The 17,969-nt window shown below is 28.2% G+C and overlaps 2 protein-coding genes across 2 annotated transcripts in view; both read left to right on the forward strand.

Moving 5' to 3' along the window:
- The window catches only part of LOC142319216 (sodium/potassium-transporting ATPase subunit beta-2-like), a 121,737-nt gene extending 120,537 nt beyond the window's left edge, over positions 1-1,200 (forward strand). Inside the window, exon 8 of the transcript XR_012755137.1 lies at positions 42-1,200. The gene's annotated coding sequence lies outside the window, so the exon portion shown is untranslated. The remainder of the gene's footprint in view (positions 1-41) is intronic.
- A 7,188-nt stretch (positions 1,201-8,388) lies between these two features.
- LOC142320249 (tetratricopeptide repeat protein 19, mitochondrial-like) lies at positions 8,389-17,664 on the forward strand. Its single transcript, XM_075357950.1, has 5 exons — positions 8,389-8,522; positions 9,895-10,129; positions 11,026-11,312; positions 14,358-14,550; positions 16,850-17,664. Exons 2-5 carry the CDS (start codon positions 9,914-9,916, stop codon positions 17,141-17,143), a joined length of 990 nt encoding a protein of 329 aa, XP_075214065.1. The 5' UTR covers positions 8,389-8,522; positions 9,895-9,913; the 3' UTR covers positions 17,144-17,664.
- Positions 17,665-17,969: the final 305 nt, after the last annotated feature.

The raw sequence follows: 17,969 nt of genomic DNA on the forward strand, positions 1-17,969 counted from the left end.
TACAATAAAAATCTTATATTTAATGTTTTGCCATGTTTCAGCTGCCTTAAATGTAATGTTAAAATATGAACCAAGATTATATTAAATGGAAGAAAATATTTAAATTTCCAAGTAATTTGATGAATAGTAAAACATTTTGTCAAATTACTTTATTGTTAACACAATAGTAATACAAGATAAAACTGTTGATTGCATACAATTTGTATGGAAACTTAAAATTGTGTAGTATATTCTTGTTTATTTTATTTAAGAAAATGTTCTTGTGTACTGTATCCATTGTATTTTTATAGTAATTTATGCGAATCACATTGTATAAATTTGTTAAATTAGTTTTGTTGTATGGATATATAAATTGTTTCATTTATAGGTATTTAAAATAAAACACATATTCTGTATATATTTTTAAAAAGTATGTACATATGTGTAAAATTTTAAAATGAAATGAAATAAATATTTTAATTATCAAATACATCTTAAGTTTAATTAATACCATTCTAAACCCAACACTAGTAAATGGAAATACTTTTTCCTTATTTGAAATTCTAGATCTCATCTATTCCTGAAAAAATGATTAGTTTAATGTTAACAGCAGTCAGTGACCTGTGGTAAGCTACTTATGACAAGAAAGTAACCTGCATTAAATCATTTTTTTTTTTTTTTACTTGATCTAAGGAAAGCAGTCTGTGTGTTTTAACCACAGTAAAGTGGATTCAATTTTGGAATTTAATTCTTAACTTTTTCCCTTTTTTCCATGGTGCTATTTCTTGGGAGAGAGCCTATATATACGCTGAAAAAGCTTTGTGGGGAGTAGCTTTGAGAAAGTTGTATTTGACAATTGATATTTAACCCTTTGAATCCTGACCTAAGTATTTTTTTAAATTCAAATTTTTCATTGCATTTTCTTTTTTCTATGCCCACAAAATTAAAAAAAAAAAAATTAAATAATTTTAGAGAAATCTGTTATATGTTTTCAGAAATAGGGCTTGTGAGTCCTGTCATGATTTAAAGGGTTTGAAAAGTTTGAAATTAATTAGTATAATCTGATATGTATAAAACAATATTGTATTTATTATCATAAATATTATATATTATACTATTACTACTTATTTACTTATTAAATTTTTGAAATTATTATATATACTATATGTACGCAATTAGTTAAAAACATTTGTTTCATAAAGTGGTTATATATATTGATAAATAAAAAAAGTGAATAGTTATGCTGTGTAATAATGAGTACAAGAGATTCAGAAGTTCCATCAGTAGTTAAGTGGTATCTATGGATTTCCATTAAATTTATATTAAATTTATAAAAACTTAGATCTGCGAGTCTCATAAGGATACAAAGGGTCACTAAAATAAGGGTAATCACTAAAGTAAGGATTATATTCTACTTTAAAAGTAAAGTAGGAACCTTAAGTAATATTTTAGTCTCCTTCCCAGCAAGAACTGATCAATGGCTTTATAGGTAATCTTTATGGGGAAAAAGGAAATATTATAAAGGAATATTTTTAAAACCAATAGGAAAAAAATGAGATACTGTTGAAACTGATTGGGAAGTCATATTGGATACAGTTGCATTATTAGAAGTGTCAGGGAACAAAAAGGCGGAAATTGTTTCATGGTTAGAGGAGAAGGAAATACCACAAATACTTTGTTCACAATTTCCCAATTACTGTCTGTTGTTAATGAACTCAGAAAAAAATACAAATAATATGAGCTTGATGACACTGCAACAGAAATGGGACATGAAATCGTTTGACTACTAATGCCAGTAAAACCCAATCGAGCTAATTTGTGCACAGATAAAAAGATGAAATGGCAGCCAGATACAATATATTTCAGATACTTGATGTAAAAGCATTATTGGAAGATGCATAAACTGTATAACAATAGATGACTGGAGAAAATGCATTAGACATTCAGAAGACCTTCAAGTAGAAGATTTTCATAAAGAAGGATTGCAGGACAACTGCCTACTAACAAGATGACAGATTTATCAGGTAATTTAGACATATAATTCATTTAAGGTGAAGTCTGTATTTAAATTTAGTGGTAATATTTAAAAATTTTTGAACATGTGGGAAAATTAGGGAAATATTTTATGTAAAATAAATTTCAAATGTGAGATAACTTCTTATGTGCACCAGAGTAATGCAATAAATACATAAGATGAGTTGGTGAAATGTTGACCTGGAAAGAAAAAAGGAACAATTCAATATTGTACTGTTACCATAGTATAGGGGAAATGAGGAGAAACCTTAAGCAATGGAAGAAGAAAGAGCATGTGACCTTCATCTGGAAGATGATTTCAAATCTGTAATAACTCAGTTGCTTCTTGTTTTACTCATCTTCAATTATTAGGGGAAAATCAGGCATTTAATAAAACATGAATTTCATTTTACAAGAAAGAATTACGTTGAAGATTTTATAGAATTTCTGAATGCTGACATTTGCACAGTTTCTGACAACATGTATGAGAGATTATTCTTGGTTTATAGACTAAGGAAGAAATAAAGTTAGAAAATTATACAGGTAGCTAATAGTTTCTTCAGATTTTTATTCAGAAATTTAATGCTCTATATAGTATAGGGAATTTCAAACGAAATTATTCTAAACACTTATTGATGTAGGACAATTGAATATCAGTTTCTTAAACAGTACAGAAAAGAATTATCTACACATTATACTTATTACAATTTTAAATGCTGTAATACACAAACTGCTCTACCAGTTAGATGAAAATTTTTTTAGTGATTTTTGCTAATCTCAGATTGGTCAGGGATTTACAATTCTGCAGATGTTATGATGCATTTTTAGGTAAAATCAGTATAAATATTTATTTAAAAAAAGTAAATGAGTGGCTACTTCTTCAATTTAGTAGATGTTCACAATAAAGGTGAATGGGTGGAATTTTAGGAATTCACATTTCATGCAGACATAAAAAAAAATTGACTGAAATTAAAAAACAAAATTGTAAAACTTTAATCCTTGCAAATTATTGTAAACTGTATCGTAAAATTCTGTGCAAAGTCACAAGAGCAGTACAATTAATAAATAATAATGGAATTATTTCCAGATCTTCAAATAAATCTATGCTTGAATGGGATATATAGTAAAAATCTGATAATATGTAGAAACTGGATGGAATAGCGAGTGAAATTCTAATAGAAAAAAATGTTAGGTAATGACAAATAAATGATCTGATCCATATAGCTTTATGGTGTGTAATATTGTGCACATCCACAATCTTTGAAATGTACTAAGGATTAATAAATCCAGAAATAGATGACTGTTTCATTGCTCATAAGACAAAAAAATTATATTAAACTCTAATACTATACCAGTGCCAGTTCTTGAGTTCTGGCACCCGATGAAGCAGAGGAGTGAATGTAAGCACCTTGACTCATACTCTTAGTAATTTATTACATCTTGCATCAGACCAAGCTAAAAAATTATAGTTCTTCATTACTTTATTAATTTCAGACAAATAGTCACTTTTTATATAAAATGTATGTTAGTGCAATTCATATATTGTTCCGCACAATATTTATTATTTATTGTTTTAACATTTAATAAACATTTATTCTTATTTTACTTTAAAATATCTTCTTGAAAAAGTAACAAAATTAAAAGTAATTCATTCTGAAGGGTTTGAAATTATTGCATCAGTTATTGAAAAGTGTGATATGTTATTGTTATATGTTATCGAGAAAAAGTGCATATCTGTATCCTATTAAAAGACTTAGAAATTATTCTGGTGTTTTCATATGAACAGTTTCGATGATCCTCAGCAAAACAAAAACAGTTTAGAGTTGCCCTGACCAACATTTCAATACATTAGGGAAAGGAATTTAAGAATATTTTTCGAGCATAATAAACAGTCTACAAATTTAAACTACATAACCTTTTGAATATATTTTTTTTTACTTCATGGTAATTTAAAAAAAATAATATGATGTATGATGACATATAATAGTTTGAATGTTTTTTAAAGAATAAAATAACTAGAGAAGTTTGATCTCTCATGTTGTGAAATGCAACACATTCCTAATAGGACTCTAGAACAGGGGAGGGATAGTATGTAATATTCTACAAAACTGTAATTAATATACTAAAAGTATGGAAAATAATATTCATACTTTTTTCATAATGAAAAAAATGTGGCAATCTTTTGGATAAGTCCACCACCAGAGGTTTTACATTGCATACTGTAAATAAATGAATCTATTTATTATTAATTGAAACAACCAAATGCCATATATAATAATAAAAAAATTATCATATTATAATAAATTATAACATTTTTTTGTAGAATTGTGTAATTTTTAAATAAAACACAATAAAAATGGTTTTCTAGTACATGCCAAAAATGCCATACCTGACTGTGATTAAATCTGGATGAATCTCTGGATGAAAGTCAGAAACTTACCACTCTGCGATGGAGATCAGCATATGGTAGCCAGAACTGTTTTATATCTTGCATATTGATTTAAACTAGTCATTGGTTTGGGTTTCATTTTGATGGCACCCCATCAAAACTCATAAAGCGGTAGTAACCCATGTGACATTACTCTTATCAAAGACTAATTTTGGAAAGTAATATCCAAAATTAGTCCTGCTAACTTGCAATTTAGGAGTTGGCTGTCCAGAGGCTAAGGGAAGAAACCCTAGATAGAAAATCACTTGGACTTGCAGGTTCAGGGTTGCAGCTATGGGCACAGGACCATGACTGCAACCCCCAACTCCATCCTCTATCAAAAATGTTTCTGCAAAAATCCCATGATGAGCATCAGAACAAGACTGTTATGGTTAAATAAATTGGATACAATATAAAGAAATAAATATTGACATACAGTTTAGAAACGTAAAATATGATCAAGAAGGATGAACAAAGAGTAAATAGAATTTAGATGAATTTTTATGATAACTTGTAATGTCCAGACTTGAAAATTTAAGAAATGATGAAAAAAGAAAAATAAACCTAACAATATCAAAAAACTGACAAAAATCCATATTTTTGATGCACAAGATATTTAGCTTTTATCTATTTAACAAACAAATAAACATAAGCACATTGTGCTTAAAAACCATATTCGGTTTAACCCAATAAATAATAAAATGTCAATACAGATATTATTTTTTAGTATTATTAGATAATAACTTAATAAAATGACTGCTTAAAAACACTATAGTCCAATAGTGCTTAATTTATATTTCTATGTACACAGAAACAAATATATAATTAGTTTTTATTACTACCTTCTCTGTCACCCTTCCAGCATGTTTTTGGACAGATTTGGCAATAGAGCCCTTGCTTTCCGTCCGTCACCTTCTGATCACTACTAAAAAAACAACTAAACCACTTTCGTATTCCTTCCATCAACTAAAGTAAAAATAGGAACGAACAAGAATGTTCCATACACATGTAGAGAAAAAAAAAACCACCTTCCATCAGCAAGCCAGGGTTGGCACTGCAGGAGCAATAGTGTTCTCTCTCTCTGCAGCCTCACATGCAGCTTCCTATGTGTGCATGCACACAACAGACAAACACTATGTCACTGGAACTGTGAAGCGCACAGTTCCATACAAAGATTTTTGTATCTTTTTCATAAACTGGGGGATGACTACTGACATTAAGCTTAGGGATTATATATTGCACAAGTATAAAGAAAGAATTAAAGTAAAAAGGACTCATTATATTAAATTTTATCGATAATATCCGCATCTGCAAATAAATAAAACAAATCTGTTTATAAGAGAAGTTGAATTAGATGCATCTGTTTTGACAAAGCAAAAACAATTTCAAAGAATTTAGTGTGAGTAAAGAATTAAACTTACTCAAAAAGGTTTAAAATATTCTGTCAAATAAAAAGAATAAATATTTTGATACAAAAATTACTTTCTGAATTAAGTAAAAAGAATACAAATTGAAGACTTTCCATAATGCTGGAAGACTGTATGCTGTTAATATTAAAGTAAATGAATAAATAAAAAAATGAGAATCTTCAGCCGAAAGGTTATATGAACTGAATTGAAATCGGCCAGCAATATAGCAGGCATTAGAGTGGCAAAAATAGAACACGTAATCGAATGGCAAACAACCTCACACGTCATCTCTCTCACTCATGAAACTGCTTTTATTGGTGCTATTCCATTTATTGTTTAATGTTGTCACTCTGTCATTTCTATCGGCATCCTGCTTAGCAGGTCCCACACTTTTTTCTATTCTAAATGTTGTGCTGCCACATCTTTGAGTATGTGTTCATCTTTTGTAAGAAAGGGTTACAGTTATATGTTTGATGTTTGAAATCTGTACCAGGTAACTGGAGAATAATATTGTACGACTGACTTACATCAGAAATAATAGTTGTATCCAACCTAATACATTCCCGAATAATCCCTAGAACAGCCTGTGCTGTGAGGTCGGGATCAGCTGCTTTTCTTTCAACATACATCTCCAAAGACCCATTGCTGGGGGTATATTCTACCTCATAATATTTATATTGCCAGTAACAAGACTGAACTATTTCTATAGATAAATTAGACCTTCAAAATTTCCTCTGATTTCTCAGAAAAGATGCGGTGCAAACTTCACGGAGATAATTTAATCAGTCTGTTACTGTACATTCACTCATTCCCAATGCCCACACAAAATTTTGTACTTGTGTGCATTAATAACAGCAGTAAATGAATAGAGCAGCCGTTTGTAAAGGAATGTTTCTTAAACCATCTATTCTTCCACCTATTCATAAACCAATCTCGGATTTACAACTATTACATAGTATCACCAATGATCATTTTTATCAGAAAGATGTAAAGTCGTTTCATGCTAAGTGTTACACACAAACATTATGTAGAATTCTTTTCAATTGTAAAATTCAGCTGTTTTGTCCTTAGAATCAATTTGGTGTACAAACTGGGATAGCGATATGATGAATTAATGAAGATAAAACAAAATTTAAATGGAAGTTATATTCTACTGTGTTCAGGAAATTTAAAAACTTGTTGAAACACTTACTCACTAGTCATTAATATTATTACAGCCAGCAGCATCCACAGAAGTAAATTACAGTTACATAAATAGATTAAGGATGGTTAATGTTATAAATTATAAATAAGTACATTAAATAATAATTTTCAATAAACAATTATAGCACTTAAACTCCCTGGGAGAATAATGCAAAAGATACTTAAAAAATTAAATGATCCACACAAATGAATGACAACTCTTACATAGCATCACCAAGTCCTGTTAAAAAATGTATTCAATATTCTGGTTTGTCAATCAGGCTATTGGCGAGTCGACTTTTAGAAAAGGTTGTGATCACAGTAATTGGCGATCACTGTAGAATGTTTACATTTGTTACAAATAATATTTGTAACAAATATTATGGAATAAATGAAAATTACAGATTTCCGTGAATCTCAAGAAAACAACCAATTATGTAAATTAAGGTAAAGCATTTAAACAGAGTAATAAATGCTAAATTAATTTATATAAATACGATTTATGAAACTGTTATACCTTCATAAATGTAGAATATTTTAACTTGAAATATTGAATACTTTAAATTGTTTAATTGAAGTAATCTATATAAACTTCTGGGGAATAAATAAGAATCATGAGAGTGTGTTTATTAAAAATTAACCGAGTACACTGGTAATATCAATATTTAAGTTGAATTAAATTTTAAAATGATTAAATAGTAATTTTAATTTATTCATTATCGCAACTAGGGGTTAATGACCAAACAGTGGTTTTTGAATCAGTAACAAATTTCATAGTGTATGAAAATTGTCAAAGCTGACCAGTATTTGAGCTAAGAACCATCTAGATGGTTGAGCTGCCACTGGACTGCTTTGGAGATTGTCTTTTGGATTTGAAAACAATTTTAACTCAGTTGGTGAAATAATATAGTTATTTAAGCCTCAAATATTATTACTTTTTTTCTTTTTTTTAAATTCAGCACTTGACAATTAGGAGAGTTCAGCAACATTCATATTAGTGGTTACAGGATCTTGTATTGCCTCAATACAAACACATGAAAAGTATACATTAAATGTTTAATACTTTTTGAATATAATCAAACTAAATAAAAACTCCTGAATACTGTATATCTTACCCATTATCTTAATTCCTGAAGAACAACTTTTCTAATATATTTATATACAATAGCTTTTAAGTACGTAAATGAATATGAAGGGTGATAATATTTAAGCAAAAACTGCTTTACTGTTTCTCAAATTTAATTTTACTTAGGAAAGAGGAGATTATGAAAATAATCAATTTATAGTCCTTTAAGTAAGTAAACATAAACAATACCATCATAAACAGCACACATGAAAAAATTCTGCTTTTTTTTTAATAGCAAAATTTTTTTGTAGGTATAATACTACTATGAGAAGGTTTTAATGGGCCAGAAATGTAGAAACAACTTAGAACTGCTGAATAATATTAATAAATATAACGTTCATTAGGATTCCTGGTTTAAAAGAAATTAATTAGTTTGCATCAATTGGTAAGTATTTTACAGTGAAATATATCTTAAAAAAAAAAAAAAAAAATTAGGCTTGCAAGCACCTATTTTTCGAAAAGGTTTTATTAATGCTGTTAAAATATGAATAAATAACGGTTACTTCAATCCTACAATGGAAATGTTTTGGTTTAAAAATATTTGATAAAATTTATTATTAGAAATATGATAGGAAAATTGGATTAATGTTGAAGATTTAGGGGATTTCTCTTTACTACTGGAAAATAATACGAAAGTACCATACTTGACAACTTGCACTGGGTCAATCATATATAACATGCATGGTAGAAGGCCAGAAGTAATATTCTACAAAGGTAAAATTATGTATTACTTTAACATTTTTTTATATAAAGTGAAATATTAGATTTGTTTCCAGCTTCTTAATGTAAATTTTTTTTTTTACATTAAAAAAAATTCATTGGGCCCCATAACCCAATGAAATGAGGATTAGACATATGACATGTAAATTGGATATAGTCTTGTACAGACTCTGTCTTAAATGTAGATTAAAACCCATTTCTTTTCTTTACAAATTAAGTAAAAAATGTTTATATTTGTTTTTCAAGTTTTTCTGGGTTTAGGCAATGGGACGGATGAGCCTTTTATAAAGAAATAAATATCTTTCTTAACATCATTCTAATCAAAAGAATGCAGATTTTAATATTTGAAAAATGCCAAGTATAAATGTGATGAATTAACTGAGTAATAAATAGTAATTAACAGCTGATTACGTAGTGATTTCAGAAGGCATGGAAATAATGTTTTCTTCCTTTTCATTAAACAGATATTTACAAAAATATAATATTAAAATAAACACTCTCACAAAAGTTTTGACTTTTAAATATATGTTGTTTAAAAATGATTAAAGCACAATAAAAAAAAAAAAACAAAAACACATACATTAGCATGAATGAAGCACCTGTGTGTTTCAAATTGATAAACAAAAAGTGAAATCTTAAAATACAAATTTACGAACATAGTCTAATTAAAAAAAAAATCATAAATTGGACCATACTTAATAAAAAATATTAACATAAATTCACATTTATAAAATTATATTTTTATCCCATTATTTAAAATAATTATTTTAGTGTTTACAACTTAATTAGATGTAAAAGAAAAATAATAAGTTTATTTGGACAAGCACAATTCGGTTGTACAATTGCCAAAAAATGAAATTACATTATATAAAAATATTTTTTATAAGTGCTTAAATTATGAGTAAAATAAAATGCAACATAAATGATGGTGCATAACCAAAATTTCAGCAAAGTATAATGTTTTCAAGACAAACAGCAATTGCATTTTTTTGGGGAATAAAAAGAATAAATTCTAATTATTCAGTAACCTATTCTAGTTTACAGGTTCAGAAAGCAATGGATCCAAAATTAAGTAAGAACATTTGTAGTGATAAACCATACTGCAATCTAAACAGTAACTGCAATCTAAATCATACTGTAAATCTAACAGCATTGATGTTAGCTAGTGGATCAGTAGAGAATCAGGCAAAGGAATTTTTTCAAAAGCTAAGTGGGGATGAAGCAGCAAAAGAGATTATTAATAAAATTATTGCAGCTAAAACTGCACTTGACGTAAGTTTTTATTTTTAAACTATATATTAAATTTACCTACTCTTCCAGTTTGAAATTGAATATATTGTATTGTAAATGAGATCCAGCTTGATATTTCCAATTCATCTGGAACAACTTATAATGTAGTATTAACAAAAAATAAATTGTGGGAAAATATAGCTAAATAAACATATTGTTATGCTGTACTTTGTGAACCCTTCATCACTTGACCATTATATCAATATAATTGTAAGTTTTAAAAACTTAAGTAAATGTATTTATATTGATTTTGTATACATTTATCCTTTCTGTCTAGCACAGAGAAGAAAGTAATATTTTTCATCAACTGGATCCACATGAATTTATCAAATTTGTTGGAAAATATGTAGACTAGCTGGTCAACAAATAAAAAACTCACGTATTATGGAATTAGTCAATTAATTATTTAAAAAAAACCTACACTTCTCTAAAATGTACTTAAACTTTGTTTTGGATAACATTTAATCAAAACTTCAAGTATTTGTTCTGATATTTTTTTGTATTAATTTTTGCAGGTACTACCATTAGCCAATAAATTCCAACAAACACATAGTTTATATACTCATATGTAGACTAAAGCCCAATATGTTGCAGTCAAGGTACAAATATTTATACTACAGAGCCAGTTCCTGTAGTGAAAAAATGAAGGTATTGCTTTAATTCTGAATATCACATATTGGTTGTGGACTTGCTGCACTGCTGTTCTGGAAGTAACTTGCTTCCAAGACCAGTGATTACGATAGTTTCAGTACTGAGGTTCATGTCAAGTCACTAATTACAAAATTTATGGCCCTTACCCACTAGATTTTATATAATAGTTTATTAGGAATAAATGCAAGATAAGTTTTTGAAGTTTTTGTATTTCTTTGTGTTAGTAGGAAAATAAAACAGACAGAGCAGAAAAAATCTTACAGAAAGCCATCTCAATCGGAGAAGAAGCAAATGGTTTACCTACTGGTTTAGCTTGTGCTTATGAGATGTTGGCTAGCATTGCCTGTCAAAAAGGAGATATTGCAAAAGCTGAACATGTGGTGATCAGTGCACTGAGAAAATTTAAATCTGTTAAATATTCTTGTTCTAACAATATTGTAATCAGCTTCTCCATGAAACTTGCCCGATTATATCAAGAAAACAATAAGTTTGAGGCTGCAGAAACAATTTTCAGGTATGTTTCCATTCACAGAATGTCTTAAAAAAATACATATACATATATATAATACATGTACATAGATAGTTACTATCACAAATTGTAAAGATCTTGTACAAATTTAATTATGTGTTTCTTCTATAGTGTATAGAGTTTACCTGTGGCACTTATAAACATCAAAAGAAGTTGATAAAATGAGTTTTTTTTTGTCAAAGTATATCAATTTTCACACTCTACAAACTTTTTTAAATTATTATAAAAAATAAAAATATTTTAGGATATTTCTTGCAACGCCTATTACAATTTCACAAAACAAACTGTACAAATTAACTTATCATTAAGACAGTATTTGTCTGCAGAACTTTTCTGATATCTAAAAATTAAAAAGTGCACTAATATTATGTTAACTATCAAAACAATAAGCAATTTAGTCTACAAAAAAAACATACCAAGAGATTCATTAACACACAGACAATTATTAACATTTTGAAAATTGAAAGAAATAATACTTGTATTTAAAAAAATTAGTTATAATTTTTTGAGTGCATGTTGTAATTGTTTCTGCCAGTAATATAAAGTAGAATCAAACAGTTAGCCTTTTATACAGTTGATTATGCTGCTTCATGTACAATGGAATCCAGTCAGTAAAAACAATTTTTGTATAGTTGTATCCTTAAAAACTGTATTTTAAAAGTGTGTCCTTATAAACTCTATCCTCACTAATCTTTAAAGTAGTATTTTTTCAATATATGTGCATGCTCTTTCATATTACAAAATAACCAGATAATAAAAACTAAGACACAAATCAAAATCATACTGTTAATTTTCTAATTACTCTTTTGTGCTTGTTTTTGTAAGTAATTTTTATTATTATTATTAACTACAGCACTTGATTTTTTATGACAGCATTGATGCAAGTTGTCTCCAATTGGGTTTCTTGGTATCGTGTCTGCTGGTTAGAAGAATCATCAGATAAGGGTAAACACCTCTGCTGACAGAGCTCTGTTCGGGTTTGCTCAGCTGAATATTGTACTCTCTGTTATTTCAAGATTTACAACATCTAAGATGAAAAATTTTGTTAGGATGATCTCTTATAAGTTGTTCAGGTAGGCAGCACCTAAATCTGATTGGATTCACTCTCCAATACTTTGAAATCACTTGTAATAATTTGTATCCCTCTAAATCCAGCATCTTCGACTGCAGGTGGAACTGTTTGATACTATTTCACGATGTCAAGTATTTTGGAAGACTTTGTAGAGGGGCTACAGCATATATTGTCTGCGTATATTGATCTGAAGATATACCTTTTATATTGCTTTCATGAAGAATGTGAGAAGGATATGAGTTTTCCACTCATATAATGTTGATATATCTTTGGAACTGATGGTGGAAGGGTCCTAACTATTCATAAGTATTTGCTATTTCAAACATTTGATTGTTCTTTTGTAGTTCAGTTATAGAATTTAATCATTTGCCGAAATGTGCTTACTCCTGATAAAGGCTGTATGTTGAATTCTGGATGTCTTTCAGAATTTTTTCAATATCTTACTAGTTATATTACTTTTTGTTTTATTTAGATATTAAAAATCTTAATTAAACTTTTAATATCTTCATTGATTTGGATGTTGTAAAAGAGGCTTATTAATCAATACTGCTGTGATGTGAGGTCTGTAAATAAAGTACGAGACTGGTTTACTTTTTATTTACAATCCAATTATATATGGATTCACATTTGAAATAGTTCTCTTGAGAAGTCACGCAATGCTTCAAACTGTTTTCCCACTCTTCATTGCACTATTGGAACTCTAAAACCGGAATAACCTTCAGGTGGTTGGTTACATTTTTTAATGTTTTTACTGTTCCACAATGGTGTCTTTTGAGGTGTTCTTCAAAGTCTGGGAGAGGAAAAATTTGCAGGGACTCAAGTCAGGTGAATATGGTGGTTGAGGAACTACAGGAATGTTTTTCTTTGCCAAAAACTCATTAATTGAGAGTACAGTGTGAGAAGGTGCATTGTCATGATGCAGCATCCAGTTGTCTTTGATGGCTGGTCTCACGCGGGCAACTCTTTTCCACAGTCTTTCAAGTATTTCTTGGGTAAACATATTGATTTACAGTCAGTCCTGAAGACAAAAACAAGTCTCTGATTCGCTCCACACTGTCGTCACTTTTTGACGATAATGGTCTACCAGAGCATGAACCATCTGGAACAGATTCCTGGTCATCTGAAAATGCTATAAACCACCTAAAAACTTGGGCTTGTGACAGAGCATAATCTTCATACACCCTTTTCACTTTTGAAAAAGTTTCAGTAGCATTCTCAGAGAGTTTAACACAAAACTTGATTGCACAATGTTGCTCATAATAGTATCACTAATTTTTGTAATGCATAACAAAAACTCATTTCATAAAAAGTCTGTTTACATTTCACATGGCAACAGTAGACTAAAAATAATGCCTAATATAAATCAGCTGTTCATATAGCCATATGTTTACTAGTAACTTTAGTGTTACCACGTTGGCTGCCAAAAAAAAAAAAACTAGTCTCTACATTATTTATAGACTTCATATGATAATAAAGAATCAAACCATATTTTGTGTAACATTCACATGACCTAAATTATCAAAATATTCTGGTCTGGATACTTACTTTCATTTTGCTATAAACAATATGCTGCACCCCCAACAGGCTGTTGAGCACATTCAAGCAAGCAACTGATTTGAGGTATAATCAAAAGTTACAGAATTTATGTATTGCAGCTAATTGATGATCACTTGACATTAATGCATGTGTAAGTTAGTCAATCAGGTCAGTTGATGAGCAAGTTAATCAGGGTGGGGTATAGACCAGTGTGTGACTTATATCTAAAAAATAAAATAAATGGTCATGTGCCAAATATTTGCTTTGATGCTCAGAAGTAAAAAATGTAAAATCACAATTAAAAATCATTAGCACTGTAGCAAGACTGTGGAGAATTTAAAATTTTTATATATTATAATTTATTTTTTCTTTGTTGACCATATTCAATTAGTCAAAAAATGTTAATTTTAATCTGTTATCAGAAAATGCCTTGATGTACAGGAAAAAAAGTATTACAGAGGACAGACAGATATTGAAACATCAAAATTATGGGTAAATACGTTGTTCTGGTACGGCAAATTACTTCATGAAAAGCAACGTTACAAAGAAGCTGTGAAATGTTTTGAAACATGTTATCATTTATCATGTCAAGTTAAGTCTGTTCAAATACCTCAGGTATAAATTTTTTTCTTTATGTTCGTAGGCATAAAACAATGTGTAAAATAAACCACAACTTCCTAACAAGTTTACAATGCATTTTTTGGTGTTTTCAGCTCCTTTAAACACAGATATGTTTAAGACACATCATTGTATTATAAAATAAATTTCTTACACAAATGTGAAATTTTATGAGAAATTTAAATCCTGGCCTTAGAATTAGACAGTATAAAAACCAAAATGCAAACAGAGTTTTAATCTGTACTTAACTTTCATAAACTAAAGTAAATTTTCTTAAAATAAATTATTTTAAGTATTTTTATTAGGAAACTTAAGACTTATATTTCTAGGATGGAATAAGTTCTTCATAACCGTGGTGAAAACTTTTCAGTCATAATAAAGTAATTTTCTAACTTTTAAATGATTGTGAATATGGTAAAATATGTTATTCCACATTTTTATTAATAATGTGTAATAAATATACCATTTTACTATATTTTATTGGTCTAACTTTTATTTGATAGAATTCAAATTTCAAAACTGATAAAAGTGAAACTTTAATACATTCTAACAAATATTTGAATAATTTTTTTTAAAAATTAACTGCACACTTGTATTTTTACAAATTATTTTGCACCAGAATGAAAAACCAATTTTCTTTCGCTTTAGTAAAAAAAATAACCTATTAGTACAATTTCAGTTACTCTATATTCATTCAACTGAAAATTCAGTGTAAAAAAAAAGATTTTTCCTAATCAAAATCATTATGCAAGAAAACATTTTTGCTGAATAATATTTGAATATTAAACGTATAAGAGTAAAGGAATGAAAAAAATATTTAAACTACTACAAATTTATGATTATAATCATGAAAATTAGCAGTAAAATTGGCAACAGTTGAAATTTCATTCGACCAGGAGGCATTTACTGCCATTCATTAGATATTAGTAAAATTATTGTATTTAATTTATCAATCAACATAACTAATACTAAATTCATTGAAAAGCAAACTTTTAGTAGTGGCTTACATTATGGTAGTTAACAACTACCACTGTAAAATATGTGAACTGTATAGCTCCTGCAATCTCATATTCAAATACTAGTTAGAATTAGAATACTTTATTAAGAAACATAATGCATCGTGGGTGTATACTGAAAAAGAGTATAAATCTTGAAACATATAACCTACATTTTTTTTTTTTGTTTCTTTGAACACTTACACAATGAATTAATATTTATTTCTCAGACAAATTTAATTTTCATGAAGAGAAAATTCTCTGTAATTATTCTCAAAATATCTAAACAAATTGCAAGGCAAAACACTAATCAAAACACTTCAACAAAAAAGAGTGCATTGAAAAGATTGAACGAGATTAAATATGCATTTAAAAGTATTTTGTTTATTTTAAACCTCTATACTTAAAAATGGTTTAATATAAATTTCTACATGGACCTTAACTAGTTAAATGGTGGAAAATAACATTAAAGAAATTAGTCTTAGACATGCAATTTTAGTTTTTAATAACTTTAGTAGTACTTATCTAAAAGTAGTTAATCCTTATTGTAAATTGGTTTAGCCTTAACTCAGAACTATGAATATAACCTTAAAATAACTTAGTGAAAGTTAACCTAATAAAATATACATTTAAATAACTACTGGTTTCAAAGATTAAACTAAGTGAACAAGAAAGAACTCTTGTTTCGTGTAACTGTCATAAGGTTCATACTGTCAACAGGTTATCCACCTTTTTTTTCTCTGTCTATCCTTCTTCAACTGTAATAACTTCAGGTCCTATAATAATGCTAACAATATCCCCAATCATACCTCTTATTCTTTCCTTTAGTCATCGACCTTTGTAAACATCACTAGAAGAATTACTGTATATTTAATGTGATGATTCTTAAACTTATGATTGGGTAAAAACCTTATCTTGTTTTTTTATATTACCTTGTTAATATACTTGTAAGTGCAGAATATTTCATATCAGTAAATAGTCCCTAATTTTTAATAATATTACATGAATTTATAATAGCAGACTGATTAACTACTTCTGACATATATATATATATATATATACATACATTCAGATCAGTTCATAAATTACACATTAAATGTCATGTTAAGAATGGATGGAGAAAAACAAATCGAAAAGACAGATCACAATCTCATCATAAAAAATACTGTGACAGAGGTTGAATGTTACTGGCATATTATTTGAAATGTTATTCTACTAAACAACTTGTTTGTCACAAAGTGGTAATTATGAGATCGTATTTTTGTGTCCATCTATATAAACTATTTTTGTTTTAATTCTAGGTAATGGTTATCTTGCATAACTTAGCAGAAGCTGCATACTTCAATGGGGATAAAGACAAAGCTCTGCGTCATCTTCTACATGCTGTTATGTTAGGTCGTCTAACAACTTTTTCTGAACTACCCGTATTCTATATTAGAATAGGAAACCTCTATACGGAGAAAGGTGAATATATTGAAGCTAAATTATGGTATGAAGGAGCTCGAAAAATATCTAAAGCTATGAAGAATAAAGATCAAGAAGCAGAAGCTGAAGCTACTTTAAAAAATATAGATAGCCTTATGGAAAACATATAACATTAAACAACAATTTACTGTTGTTTAAATTGTTAATAAAAATACTTTATGTTAATTTATAGACAAAAAAATGAAATACCAGCTGTAATTTCAATAAAATATTTTACTTTGAAATTAAACTGGTATAAAAAAATATTGTGGACATAACTTAATGTACTATGAACATTTATATAAGAAAGTATTTTTTCATAAAATAATTCTCTAAATACTAAAATAATTGTACATTTCAGTAATATTAGTACTTATAAATTCTACTTACTAATACTTATTTTAATATGAATAACTGAAATTTTTACTTAATACTAGTCACTCTGCGTAAGCGTAACAACAGAAACGACAACCAATGTGTACAGGACAAAAACTTATTTTATCAAAATCATATAATTCTCTGTAATGTAAATAACAGCACATTAAATATACTAACAACTCCATTAATTTATGTCGTTGTTATAGTGTGATTGTTTTGTTCACTAGTTTAATTGTGCTTTGTAAACAATATTTTTCAATAAATCTGAACACAATTCTCTTATGTAAACTGTTAATTTATTACAATTTTAAATATTATTAGAAAAACTAAAGAGATAACATAATCAATGTAAAAGTCATACTCAGCTGCATGTAAAATTTTAATGTTAAGTGGAGTAAAAAGGAAATGTCATCTACATATTAAAATCTTACAGAAGCTTTTTAATAAATGGTGAAATTGATAAATTGGCTGCAATTTTCATCTTATTATTAATTTTAGAAAAAAGTGTACACACACATTGTAAATGAGACTGGTTCAGTAAAAAAGTTTTTATTCACAATCCAATTATACATGGACTCA

Source organism: Lycorma delicatula, chromosome 2 (genome assembly GCF_047948215.1).
Source record: "Lycorma delicatula isolate Av1 chromosome 2, ASM4794821v1, whole genome shotgun sequence".
Classification (NCBI taxonomy): Eukaryota; Metazoa; Arthropoda; class Insecta; order Hemiptera; family Fulgoridae; genus Lycorma; species Lycorma delicatula.